Source organism: Polypterus senegalus, chromosome 9 (assembly GCF_016835505.1).
Source record: "Polypterus senegalus isolate Bchr_013 chromosome 9, ASM1683550v1, whole genome shotgun sequence".
Taxonomy (NCBI): domain Eukaryota; kingdom Metazoa; phylum Chordata; class Cladistia; order Polypteriformes; family Polypteridae; genus Polypterus; species Polypterus senegalus.
In genome coordinates this window covers 128,940,919-128,955,649 of record NC_053162.1, presented here as the reverse complement: position 1 = coordinate 128,955,649, position 14,731 = coordinate 128,940,919, and the positions used below count along the sequence as shown (strand labels likewise).

Genomic DNA, 14,731 nt, shown 5'->3' with positions numbered 1-14,731 from the left:
CCACTGGTGTGAATGTCTCTACCCAAACAATCAGGAACAGACTTCATGAAGATGGCCTGAGGGCCCGACGTCCTGTAGTGGGCCCTGTGCTCACTGCCCAGCACCGTGGAGCTCGACTGGCATTTGCTCAAGAACACCAGAATTGGCAAGTCCGCCACTGGCCCTGTACTTTTACAGAAGAGCAGGTTCACCCTGAGCAGCTGTGATAGACGTGAAAGAGTCTGGAGAAGACAAGGAGAATGATATGCTGCCTGCAACGTCATTCAACATGACAGGTTTGGTGGTGGGTCAGTGATGGTCTGGGGAGGCATATCCATGGAGGGACGCACAGACATCTACTGCGCAGGAAATGGTGCTCTGACTGCCATAAGGTATCGAGATGAAATCCTTGAACCCATTGTCAGACCCTACACTGGTGCAGTAGGTCCTGGTTTCCTCCTAATGCACGACAATGCCCGGCCTCATGTGGCAAGAGTATGCAGGCAGTACCTGGAGGATGAAGGAATTGAAACAATTGAATGGCCTTCACGATCCCCTGACTTAAACCCAATAGAACATCTGTGGGACATTATGTTTCAGTCCATTAGGCGCCGCCAGGTTGCTCCTCAGACTGTACAACAGCTCAGGGATGCCCTCATACAGATCTGGGAGGAAATGCCACAAGACACCATCCGTTGTCTCATTAGGAGCATGCCCCGACATGGTCAAGCATGCATACAAGCTCGTGGGGGCCACACAAGATACTGAATTTGAAAAAATGGACTAGCCTGCCACATCTTCATTTCACTCTGATTTTAGGGTGTCTACACAATTGAGCCCTCTGTAGGCAGAAAACTTTTATTTCCATTAAAAGACTTGGCATCCTTTTGTTCCTAAGACATTGCCCTGTCGTTATTTGTATAGATATCCAACTTCATATTGAGATCTGATGTATCTAATGTGTTTCTTTAAAGTGTTCCTTTAATTTTTGTGAGCAGTGTATATATATATATCACACACACTAGCAGAATATCCGCGCTTCACAGTGGCGAAGTACTGCCTTAAAATTTTTATTAAGAAGAAAATTAAACCTTTTTAAACTGAGGGAAAATATACCAATAATTATTTGTTATGGATCTCTTTGTATACCACATTTTGAGTTCGGCCCTCCGATTGTAATATGACCAAGCTGTGCGTGGAGCTTACTCTTGAGCATGCAACATACAGTTTGCCATGTGAAAAGTAATCTTGTTTCAAATCTCAAAGCTTGGATTGCTACTGTCATAATCAGTTTGAGTTTCATGGTTTGTTTCAATTACAACAGTATTTGTAGGACTTGTGTTGAAGAGACATTCGGCATCTGTCAAGCATTGTAAGTATACAACCGGTTTCATCGATAACTTCACATCCAACTTTTGAGAGTTTAAACATTCATAAACATCAAAGTGTCCACTACTGCAATCGTCACCTGTGAATCTAAGATGTTTAAGAGGCATTGGCGGTTGTCGAAAGGTGTAAAATATTTGGCCATTTCGGTACACTTGAAAGCGACAACCGAACAATTCAGCGGCAGCCATCAACTCATATGCAGATCCATAGGTGAAGGGCTTAAGCATTTCACTCTTATAGTGCTCCTGTGTAGTATAATTATCTCCTGTAACGTCATCAGCCCACACCTTGAACCTGTCCCAGTCATTCAATACAAAAGACACAATGTTCCTCCGGATATCAAGAGTGAGCCTGATACGGCCGTGCAATATGTAACAATGAGAATGGAAAAGGCAGGTGCCATCTCCGGCATGGAAACCACTCGGTAAGTGACAGTTCTTTGATCGATGGTGATCGCCTCGATAGACATGTTAATGGGGATACGGTTGGAATGATAAAGGAAATGGGTACCTGAACAATGTAAAGTAAGTCTAAAATACCTACACAATAACTATAATCGTAATAAACGAACAATAAAACAGCGGAGAAGCCGTGAATTAAATTAAAAGGTTGTAGTTATCAGCAGGGTGAAGATGGGGCCATAAATAAGAAAGTTCAAAATGGCGGACGCTGTCGACCGTTATGACCGTTACGCATAGAATTTCGAAATGAAACCTGCTTAACTTTTGTAAGTTAGCTGTAAGGAATAAGCCTGCCAAATGTCAGTCTTCTACCTACATGGGAAGTTGGAGAATTAGTGATGAGTGAGTGAGTGAGCGAGTAAGTGAGGGCTTTGCCTTTTATTAGTATAGATATATATACACATTTACACACACACACACACACACATATATATATATGTATATATAATGAAAGCTGTTATCTTTATAATGGTTGACAAACACGGAATGTAACTTGAACACAACACGTCCTCCAAATACGAGCCTGATTGAAAGACACAATGATAATCAAATCCTTGATGACAGCAACACTCATAACAGTCACAAAACAATTACATTGTCAATCACATTACGTTATTTTTTAAATGTTTCTTTTTCTTTTTCATTACTTCTTTAACACACTACTTCTCCGCTGCGAAGTGCAGGTATTTTGCTAGTTATTTAAATATAGCAGTGGTTGCCTATACTTGTTTGCTTTTTTGAATTGGCCAGGATAGTAAAAGTGGTGATTATTGTGCATTTTTGTACATTTCCAGAAAAAAAAAATCATAAAAATATATAGATCTGTAAATGACAATCAGGATGAAAAGTAAAAAAAAAAAAAACAGTATCAAATTTAGTTATTTAGTAGTTTGTTACACTACTGAACTGGCTCAAACTTACGGAAGTCTCACCAACAAACATTTATACAACTTTCAACAACATAAAATAGCATATCTTACAATGCTAATAATAAATGAATAAACAATATGCTTCAGAATAAAAATGTTATAAATCATTACCACCATTTTAGCAAGGTTAGGCACTCTCCCAAATATTTCTTCCTCCACTATGTTGAGATATAGTGACATCTTTTTGGGATAAGACCGATTCTTATGGTATCATCTGATACCACCTGACAACTGTTCTTTTTTGGCCTCATCCCTTTCACCTCCAATTTGGTGCATCTGTTTACACAATCATTGTTTGATTTTTGCCACAAATACTGAAACTGCCTAAGCCAATTCCTCCTCAGAAGTAAGCATGCTGCCTACACAGCACTATTCTGTTAAACATTTATCTTCCTTTGACTCCATGATACTACACATAATCATCTGATCATTTTCATCACTGTTTACTCCAGCTTTGTTATATGTACCTCTTTCCTAATCCACAGCTGTCATAGAGAATACTGCTTCTCAAAGAATTTCATAAACTTTACCCTTCAATGCTAGAAAGGTTCCATTAGAAGTCAGACTAGTACACAGTGCCTGGAATTATTCCAGACATCTTTTTTCCCTGCTGTTGCTGTAGATCATTAGACACCATCCGCATTCAACATGTCACCCAAGGACCAGAACTTTCCTACTTTCTCCAAAACAAATTATCAATTTATTTAATTTTTTTAAAATCAAACTTTACACGTACTACATTAGAATTCTTCACTTTTCGCAAATACCTTCTACAAAGGTGTTGTACTTTTTGCCTGAAGAGTACTCCTCACACAACTATATCTTTTATGCACCCACTTCCACCAAACCATGCATTGAATTGAGTTTCTCTAAAGGCCACACACACACACACACACACACACACACACACACACACACACACACACACACGACAGTCATGCTTGCAAACCTTCCCCACCTCTTGCTTCCTCGTTTTGAGCTATCATCTTTGGTCTTCACTGGAACCTTTCACTTTCAACCTTGCTTTCCATTTCATTATATTCTACTTTAATTCCACTTCATTTTTTGCCATCAAAACAAGACCATCAGCATACCATAGCTCCCTTGACAATCCTTTATCACTATCACAAAAAGCAACACATTCAGAAAAGATCCCTAGTGCAGCCCCACCTACATCTAAAACTTTTAATACCCTCATCTGCTGTTCTGATTGTCATTCAAGGTTCCCCACTCAATGACATCACCAGAGACACAAACCATTCATCCACATCTTACCATCTCAATTTCTACCTCAATATCTCTTGTGGCAACCTGACAAATATCTTCTCCAAAACTACAAATACATAATACTGCTTCTTTTCCTTTGTATCTGTTGTTCCCTTTTCAAGCATAAAACCAAACTATATTTCACTAACTTTTCATTTATTCACAATGCATTCATCTGGCACACTCTCAACCACCTTGCTTACATGCTACAAAAGCTTGGCTGCTCAGTATAACCCACCCAACAATGGAATACCATTTGTATAGTATACTGTAATAAGAAAAAACTTTATTCAATTTTTATGAATCCTCCCTTTATACAGAATCATGTTGCAAATGTCTGTAAACCATTTAGCTCAAGGACCTTTGGCTGCCTTCAGTGTTTTCAACACTTCTCCAGTTGGACCCGCTGCTTTACTATTTTCATCTTTATCAGTGCTTTTGCAACCTCCTCTTTCAAAAACATGGAGCTTGGTCCTTTTATTTTCTTACCATGACCATCACTATTTAAATCTTCTTCTCATTCAGGATCTTCTTCACACATTTCTTCTGTGTATCCTTAACCCCATTACTATCAACATTTTTCAAGCAATTAACACCTACTATAATTCATCTTTCTTTTGTCACCTGCTTAGCAATCCTGAACACAATTTCCTTTCATTTTTTATTCTGCATTTCACTTGCGAACTCCGTTCTCTTATAGTCCTGGGACCTCGAACTGTTCTTTTAGCATTTTGCTTTGTTTCCTTATAGACAGACCATGTCACATTCTGCCTTTTTTCTTCTTCCACACTTTATAGCATTAATCTTTTCCTCAGTTACCATCTCTAACCCAGTGGACAGGAAATCAAATTGCTCAAAATAAAAATAAAATCATAATAAAAAGGAAACATGTTAAACCCAACCAAAGAAAGCCATTTCAGCCTATGAGCCAGTGAAGTCAATCACTGCAACCCATTTACATTCAAGAAGAGTTTACTTTTTAATCTATAAGGACTTTAAGGAAAATCCAGTTGAGACAATATACAGACTTAAATGTTTTAAAGATTTTTGCAATACAATTAACCGTCACACTGTGGAAGTCCCAGTAAAATTAAGCATCTATAATAGGTATGGTTAACAGAAGTCTCCGATCAAAGGTTACTGGTGGGATAAGACAGCATTTTAACCTGAGACTAATAATAAATAATTTAATAAGAAAAATTATATGCACCTTTCCTCTCTTTTTAGCTACTGTACCACATTAAATATATTTGCCATTGACCTTATGTAGACTGCTCACATGGCTATTCAAATATTTTGTATTTTTTGCATCACTTCCCTCATCCATGCTTGCAGATTGAGTTAGCATTAAATGCAATACTTGCGGATATACTGCTTACAGGTGTTTTTTTTTTTTCCTGGAATTATGAAAACAAATATTATAGCATACATCTATTTGTCTAAACAATGTTTTAATCACAGAAAGTCTGAAAACTTACAGTATCAAAATCTTTGCATTTTTCCCTAATATTAAGCATTTGATTCTCATCTTTTTGAGAAAGGTAAAGCACATGCTAGTATCAGAGTGTACTATGAAAATCAAGATTGAAACACATCAAACTAAAACATAGATTTAAAAAATGCAATTAAGTTTGCACTACATACCCATGGCCAGATGGGGCAATGAAATAAAGACAGCAGTGGACTCGGTTATCTGGCATGAGCCTTCTGTTAACTCTTGACTCAGCATTCAGAAAATCTTCAAACTTGCTGTCAATATAGTTTATAACTGGCTGCCAGCTGGACAAGAGACATAGCAAACATTATTAAAATAGTAGTTAATAATATTATAGAATTTTTCCAGCAAACCCCTTTAAGTGTTTTTGAGGATAACGGTTAAAAGGCAAAATTTTATATACAAAGCTCAATGCAAGTGTGTATACATACATTTGCACACCCTTGGTCTAATCTCAACAAAATTTTGCACACAAATCCCACTTTATCAGATGAGACAAACTACTTTGGAAACTAAAATTTTGACCCTGGTGTTACCTTGGAGATCCCTTTTTACTGTAGTAAGTTTTAAGGACAGCGCCTTTTCTTGAATTTCGACCCCTAAAATTAATTTATTTCAGACCTCAAAATCTGAGAAAAGGCATTGTCCTGTACTGTATTTGAACAATGCCATTTATCACTTCATAATTATTATCCATCAAATTTGAATTTTATCAGAATTTATTCCTTTTTCGGGGAAAAAAATACCTCCTAAAAAAAGTACTATAATTGGTAAAGTGTGTTCTGCTGCCAAATAGAAGTTAGATTACCCAGACAAAGTATAATCATAGTAAATAATATAATAAAGAAAGAAACAAATTGCCGCTAGATCTGCAAAGCATTATGGTAGCAAAAACTGCAAAATGTACTTGCAATCCATACTAGCTTTTTGCTGTGAACTTCATTAACAACAATTGCAATGAAAGTAAAACATTTTTTCACGATGAAAATGTAAAAAAAAAACATAAAGTAATAACTTCAGCTTTTATGTTCTTTGTCGCCTCGCAGTTAGGAGACCCGAGTTCGCTTCCCGGGTCCTCCCTGCGTGGAGTTTGCATGTTCTCCCGTGTCGCGTGGGTTTCCTCCGGGCGCTCCGGTTTCCTCCCGCAATCCAAAGACATGCAGGTTAGGTGGATTGGCGATTCTAAATTGGCCCTAGTGTGTGGTGGGTGTGTTTGTGTGTGTCCTGTGGTGGGTTGGCACCCTGCCCAGGATTGGTTCCTGCCTTGTGCCCTGTGTTGGCTGGGATTGGCTCCAGTAGACCCCCGTGACCCTGTATTCGGATTCAGCGGGTCAGACAATGGATGGATGGATGGATGTTCTTTGTCTGTTTGCACATATCTTCTTATATAATACGCTACCGTGGCTGTTCATTTGTTTGTCCAGGATTTTACATCACCTGAGCTCGCAAACCGTTTGACTTATTGACCTGAAATTTGGTACACATATACTACGTGAAGTCTACTATCCGCTTTTGAGGTAATGATTGACCTCCAAGGTTATTCCTCTTTTTATTTTATTGTATCAACTCTCAAGAGGCAGTCAGCAGGGCGGCCATGTGGCGCTTGCATACGGGCGCTGTTCTCATCCCTACCACCTTCGCCATCATATCTTAAATCATTCTTGAGGCAGATTGAAGACTTAAGTGCAAGCTTAAGTGAAAAACTAAAGATAACATACTAAGTAATTGAAACACAAACACTGACTTAATCAGTTTTAATGCAAAAAAAATGCCAACGAAAGAAGAGAAGAAGCAGGCCGCTAGGGTGGAGAAAAGAAGAGCTGTTCAGGAAGCAGCAAGCGAATGCTAAACATACAGAGAAAGAGTATGAATGCTCAAGTCAAGTGTATTTACTGCACATTATCGTGCAGTGCGCCATTACTGGTTTTTCATAATCTCATATGGTGCATTCATAACTAAAATAATTGGAATGCTATGTTTACATTGACATTGAATCATAGGTCAAAAATAAAGTGATTATAGAATGAAATATCACTACCTTGCATTCTAAAAAATATCAAGATATCCCTAATGGGTTTTTAGGGCTCTAAAATATGGTAGCAGGCAGAAAACAGCCTGGTCATATGATGTTAAAAGTACAACTAATGAGTTTCAAACAATTGCAGCTTTTGGGCCTATGATACTGTTAAAGTTGTAAGCATTAAAATATATAGTGGGAAAAATGGGATTTGAATAAGAAAGTCAGCAACTGAATATTTCATTTATGTGCTAGATTTATATAGTGTAATGAGCATGGAAAAGTATGCTTTAGTATAAGAATAAACTGGTTTTTAAATCAGTATTTTTGAAGATGATTAGGGTGCGTAGAAGCTAGCTAAGGGTAACTTGTTATATTGTTCTTTGTGCAGTATATTAAATTGTACTTACTGCATCATGTGCCAGTTTAACAGATGGCTAGTACAGAGAAACGTTTCTTAATTTCAACCAAAAATGAAAAGAATGTGTACCTGAAGTCAAGTTTATTGTCTCAGACTGCTAGAAGATGTCGGTGTACACAGTGAATTGATCCCTATGTTAAGTTTAGTTTGAAAATTGACAACAAAGTTCTGAATGCTACCTAAAACACTGTTACAATTTAGTTGTTTTGTAGTTTTTTGGTTCAAAATGATCTGAATAAATTTTCTGCTACTTGTAGAATACTCCTCCACTGGTAGACCACGAGTGAGTTTTTTCCCCATATTGTTACTGTAGACTGGAAAATAAACAAAACACTGACTACAAATAAGAAGCTGCTACCTTTACAGAACATGTTGTTAAAAAGATCCAGAACTATATATAAAGGTGGAATATAATTAGCTTTTTTATTTCCCTGTGTTGGCAAAGATGCTGTGTGACAAAACAAAACCAGTGTTTAAAGTGAGAGAATTTAGTATAAATGGTTCAACTAATCTTAATTAAATGCAAACATCAATTTTAAAACAAAGAAAATAGCAACATTTAAGATTACTGCATTACTAAGGATGTACAGATAGTCCCCAAGTTACGGACATCCGACCTACGACTTACGAATGGGGCCACAGCTGCAACGCATGCGCCTCAATAACTGCCGCTCCGTCATCTTCGGCCTGGGGATGCTACAAGCGGTGACTAGACGGAGGCTGAAGGGGGGGCGATTTCACTGCTCATGCAGTGTAGTGTCCCTCGGGTGGCTCCCGGGTGTCAAGCGGTGACCCATGGTCCATAATCACCAGGGCCACAGCTATTGCTCATGTGCAGGATGGAGACTTGATGGGGCAGTTCGCTGCCCGCTGACCATGCCGCCGCAGTTACTGCTCGACTGGACGCAGGCTGGACGGAGCGGAGGGAGGTATTTCACTACCCGCCCACCACACACAGCTTCCCCGTTCGTTCTCGGTGTTGCGGCTGGTGATGCTGCAAGTGGTGACCCAGTTGTGGCTGAACAGAGGCCTTTAAGGGTGAACAGGGCGGCAGATGGTAGCATTGTAGTGTACCTCAGGTGGCAGGCTGTTGAATGGGGGAGGTGGCGGGCAATTCACTACCTGCTTTTGGCCGCACCGTGTTCGTTCTCAGTGGGCGGCAGCATACTGTAGTGGAGGTGACTGTGTGGTGGGCGGGTGGTGAACCACCCCTCGCCGCCCCCATTCATTCTTAATAGCAAGTCTGCTTGTACCGTTACGCACACAGCAGGAAGTTGTCTCTTGTCAGTACATCAGACGTGTTGACGAAGGGTTCCTTCCTGCTGTGATAGCGTGTACAGTGCTGTGCAGAAGAGCTCATCTTAACTGTTTGTCTTCATCCTTCTAGAATGTCTCTGAAACATAAATCTGATGCAAGTGCTGGTGATACAGTAAAGAAGAGAAAAACCATCACCATTGAAAATAAAGTAGAAATAATAACAAGGTCAGAGAGAGGAGAAACTCCTTAATTCATTGACAGTGCACTTGGTTACAGTCGGTCAACAATAACATTTATTAAAATAATATACCTGTTCCGACAACAAATTACATACAAATTCAACTTAAGTACAAACCTACAGTCCCTATCTCATACGTAACCCAGGGACTGCCTGTATATGGATTACCAGTTTGTTAAAAACTGAAACAGGCCACTATAAAAAGGAAAAGAAAAGCTAACTTTCTCAATTTGTTCAAAAACTCACAGTAAAATATGTTACACTAATTTACATAAACATACCAGTTGCTGTTGTCCACTGCATCTCCAAAGCCAGGAGTATCAACAATAGTTAAAGTTAGCTGAACACCTCCTTCTTTAATAAGGACCTTCGACTGCTCAACCTGAAAAAGAAATATTTTTTACACCATAACAATATTAATGCTGTTTTTTTCAAAATTCTGGGCAACTGCAATTAATTACTTTCTCTTATGTAGCTGGTACTGTCTCAGAGTATGATGCATTACATATAATAAATGTACTGTTTCAGACATGAATAAAAGAATAAGAACTGGCTAAATAGAATACAGAAATCTTATTGTAAGTAAATAAACCATTCTAATTTTTCAAAAACATACTTTTATTAATAAATGAAAATTTAAATCCATTCAGCAAAATTAATCAACAAAAACTTACTGCTTCTGATTCTAAAATGCAGACAATAATAGCATTTAAAAACTGGCTGCAAAATTACAACATATTTAGGTTCAGTGACTTAAACTGCAGCTATCCTTCTTGAGTTGCTGAGTCAGCTTACAAGATAAAGTGTGACTAATTTCTCTTATCTCTGTTTGATGTGCTTACTTGTCTAGCTTGAAGATTGACCTAATACAGCTTAGCACATCTCTAGCTACAATAAAAACTTCTGCTTTACTCATAGAATACATATGTACAGATGGGACATGGGCAGTGCTAAAAGGTTCACTTCTTGCCAGAGAAGGAACTAATTTCTACATATCCAAGTCTCAAGTAAGCGTCAAGTCCTGACCTTCAAGTATCAAGCCAAGTCTTAAGTTATCTGTATTACATTCAACCAAGTCAAGTCACTAAATTTAATCAAGCAAGTTATGTCAAAGTTGACAAGACCTACGTTAAAAATGTGCTTGCATTTTCACCATTTGCAAATTATTGAATTATGATAATGTATAATAACATCTAAGCTAAGAACAGACTTTTTCTGTGAAAACAATTCTGAATAAGTAGTAACAGCAACTTGTATATAAAATTGTTTTACTTGGAAGTAAATTACTAAGATGCTATTGATATTCCAGAGTTTCCTCATAAGTGCACGGTGTCTAACACCTGCTCAAAAAGGTAATTGGGTCAAAGCATAACCAGTATTCTCAATGAAGGACATTCAGTTTAGTTACAGCCTATAATAGTGTCTCTGTTCAATTAGAGTACTGCAACTTTCACTTTTTTTTTGTTTTGTTTTATGGTACATTGCAAACAGCTCTGACTCACTTCAGCCACTGATAGGACATGGTCTTAATTTAACAACAATTAACTCTAATAAACAAAAGTATATAGAAACAATAAAGCCTCAATTATCTGTCAAGGGTCGGGACCAAGGCTGTGATGGATAACAGAAAAAATGGATAACAGAACAGCTACTTTCAAACTGATATACAGTAGATTAGTTTAGTGAATAGTCAAATTTATTTATAAAGCAAAATTATTAGGGCTTAGCAAGTGAAAGTGTTATTATCGCGTTAAGGCGTTAATTAATGCCGACAATTATTTTATCACGTGTTAACGCAGTTTTTGTTGTTATAATTATTATTATTTTGAAAGCCTCAGTATCGCCAGCGATCGATAGAGATCAGTGATCTTCTTGTTACAGCACTTTCAATGCACTTTTGCTAGAAGGAAAGTTAGCTTTGTTGATTTTACCTCGATTCCTAGTGTGGGCATGAGTAGCAAAGAGCAAACAGCTTCTAAAATGGCATGTTGGGAGATACCAAAGTGAATGCTCAAAGCAAAATAATCCGTGGATGACTTTTTTCTTATTAGCACTGAATCAGACTCTGATTTGTCGGACTCCAATTTTGATGCAAGTGTTCTGGAGACGTAGATCGAAAATGAAAGTGAGGTACCAGCATCAGCTGATTGGTCCCCAGCTGATGTGGTGGTACTGAACACATTCGTGTGGCTAATGCACCTATGGCAACGTTCGCCTGGGAGGGCAGACACTTAAAATGACAGGAGGTATAAACTATATTGCGTCTCACCGCAACTGCCACCCGCACACACCTGTCTCACAAAGACAGCCAGGCAGCCAGCCCACTGTACATTCCTGCTGGCCGTCGAGTCACCCTCTGCACAGCCACTGCTGACGCAAACTGCAAACAGGCGTCAACAGCAGGCACGACAGGCAGCAACAGACGTTTTATGTCGATTTATGTGTGAAACCATTGCTTTGGGCACTTTTCAGAAAACTGAGTTTTTTGGAAAAAATATTAGCCCTCAAAGAGTTGCTACTGAACATACACTGTTCCAGTGAAACTTGTGAGGCTATTGCTGTATTTTTTAATCAAAAAATTAATGAATTAGAAATAATATAGTACATCACCCCAATACTGATCCTCTTAAACCCCAGTACTCCATTATAAACAAATTAAATTCTTTCACCAGGGTAGATTTACCTGATTCATATAAAATAATTTCTCAACTGAGACCATCCACCTGCGTCCCTGACCCAATACCAACAAGTTTATTCAAAGAAGTATCCGCCATGCTGATTGATAGTATTCTTGACATAGTAAACTCGTCATTAGATACAGGGGTCTTCCCAGACTGTCTTAAGACTGCTGTAGTTAAACCCCTGGTCAAGAAAAATAATCTTGACTCCTTTGCTTTTGAAAATTTTAGACCTATTTCTAACCTGCCTTTCTTAAGTAAAATCCTAGAGAAAGCAGTCATTATGCAGCTAAATGACCACCTCAATAAACATGCTATTCAATTGGGTTTCAGAACAAATCACAGTACAGAAACTGCATTCGTTAAAGCAGTAAATGACTTGCGGGTGTCTTAAATTGGTTTGAGTCCTACCTGGCAGGTAGAAAATTCTTTGTTGGTTGTGGTAATTATGCTTCAAAGAAGACACATGACATTCTATATGGTGTTCCACAAGGCTCTATACTGGGTCTGCTGCTCTTTTCGATTTACATGCTTCCGTTAGGTCAGATTATTTTTGCAGCATAATGTGAGCTACCACAGCTATGCGGATGACACACAGCTGTACTTATCAATAGCACCTGACGACCCCGACACTCTTGATTCACTGACACAATGTCTTACTTGTGTTTCTGAATGGATGAGAAGTAATTTTCTCAAACTAAATAAGTAGAAAACAGAAATTTTAGTGATTGGCAAAAATGGATATAATGAGGTTATTAGAAATAAACTTGATGCATTAGGATTTAAAGTCAAGATGCAGGTAAAGAATTTAGGGGTAACTATTGACTCTGACCTGAATTTTAAAAATCACATATTAATCAGATTACTAGGACAGCATTTTTTCCACTTAAGTATAGCAAAAGTTAGACCTCTTATAACATTGCAAGATGCTGAGAAATTAGTTCACGCTTTTGTTTTCAGTCAGCTAGATTACTGTAACGCACTACTCTCAGGACTACCCAAAAAAGACATCAATCAATTGCAACTAGTGCAGAATGCAGCTGCTAGAATCTTAACTAGAAAAAGAAAATCTGAGCACATCTCTCCACTTTTGATGTTACTACATTGGTTACCTGTGTCATTTAGAATTTACTTTAAAATACTGCCTATAGTTTATAAAGCCTTAAATAATCTCGCTGCATCCTATATTTCAGAATGTCTTTCACCTTGCACTCCAAATTGTAACCTTAGATCCTCAAATGAGTGTCTGCTTATTATTCTGAGAGCTAAATTTAAAAGAAGTGGTGAGGCGGCCTTCTGCTGTTATGCACCTAAAATCTGGAATAGCTTGCCAATAGGAATTCTAGGCTAAGAAGGTGGAGCACTTAAAAAAAAAACTGTTAAAAACTCATTTTAACATGGCTTTCTCATAGTTTCATTTTAGTTTAATCCTAATACTCTGTATATGCATTTCATTATCAATATCATTCCTCCATAATCTGTACTTACCCCTATTTTCTCTTTTGTTCTTTTTTCCGGTTTTCTGTGGTGGCAATCTGAGCCACCACCACCTGATCAAAACATTGTGATATCCCTAAATTGATGGATTAAACGCCAGAAGTCCACATGACCGTCATCATCAAGTTCTTCATGTGAACCCTGAATACATTGAGGACTGATTGTGAGGTTATTTATGTTAGGCAGAATGCCCAGAGGGGGATGGGCGGTCTCGTGGCCTAGGAACTCTTGCAGATTTAATTTTTTTTCTCCAGCCATCTGGAGTTTATTTTTTTTTGTTTTTTCTGTCCTCCCTGGACATCAGACCTTACTTTTCTTCTATGTTAATTAGTGTTCCCTAATTCTATTCTCTTATTTATTTTGTCATTTGTCATCATGTAAAGCACTTTGAGCTACATTATTTGTATGAAAATGTGCTATATAAATAAATGTTGTTGTTGTTGTTTATACTGCTCCCTGATAAAAGAAAATGTTTCTGCTGGTATCTGCTTCAGATAGAAAAGAAAACAGATTTATAAATATTAACTTGCTTTTGCTCAGAAAGTGCCTGTTATAAGGTTGTGATTGTAGCTCTGCACTCTGAGGGTAACTTGTTTTTCTATAAGAAACTAGATAAAATGTTAATGCCCTGGCAGTGGCAAATGGCTTTTGTTTTATATTTGATTTAATTACATTAATGTTTAAGTTGAGATTTACAAGAAATATTTTAACTGCTACTATGTAAAGGGAATACTGTTGTTAAAAAGCACCATATTTGTTTAAAGTGTTTGCAAACCAAATACATGCAATACACTACTTTTGAGTTCATTATTGAATTTTGCACATAATGTGATTGTTTTGATTGTCGGCAATTAATCGCAAACAATCATGCAATTTATCTCGATTAAAAAATTTAATCGCTGCCCAGCACTAAATACTAAATTATATTTTGTTAATTAATTCATATATTATTGTAACAACCATTGTAATAAGCAAAAACAACTCTGAGGTACTGGGGTTTGAGTCTTCGTTCTGTAACAAATGGTGCCCTGTCTCCTACTCCGTTATTTGGAATATGGAGCACACCTCCAAAACAATAAAAGAAAGCATTCCCTACCAATCAG

The 14,731-nt window shown here is 37.8% G+C and overlaps 1 protein-coding gene across 1 annotated transcript in view; it reads right to left on the bottom strand.

The window, feature by feature from the left end:
• The window catches only part of LOC120535778 (septin-7-like), a 113,386-nt gene that overhangs the window by 62,304 nt on the left and 36,351 nt on the right, over positions 1 to 14,731 (bottom strand). The window contains exons 4-5 of the mRNA XM_039763837.1: positions 9,735 to 9,835; positions 5,669 to 5,803 (exon numbers count right to left, since the gene is read on the bottom strand). Of these exons, the coding sequence (XP_039619771.1) occupies positions 5,669 to 5,803; positions 9,735 to 9,835 (236 nt within the window). The remainder of the gene's footprint in view (positions 1 to 5,668; positions 5,804 to 9,734; positions 9,836 to 14,731) is intronic.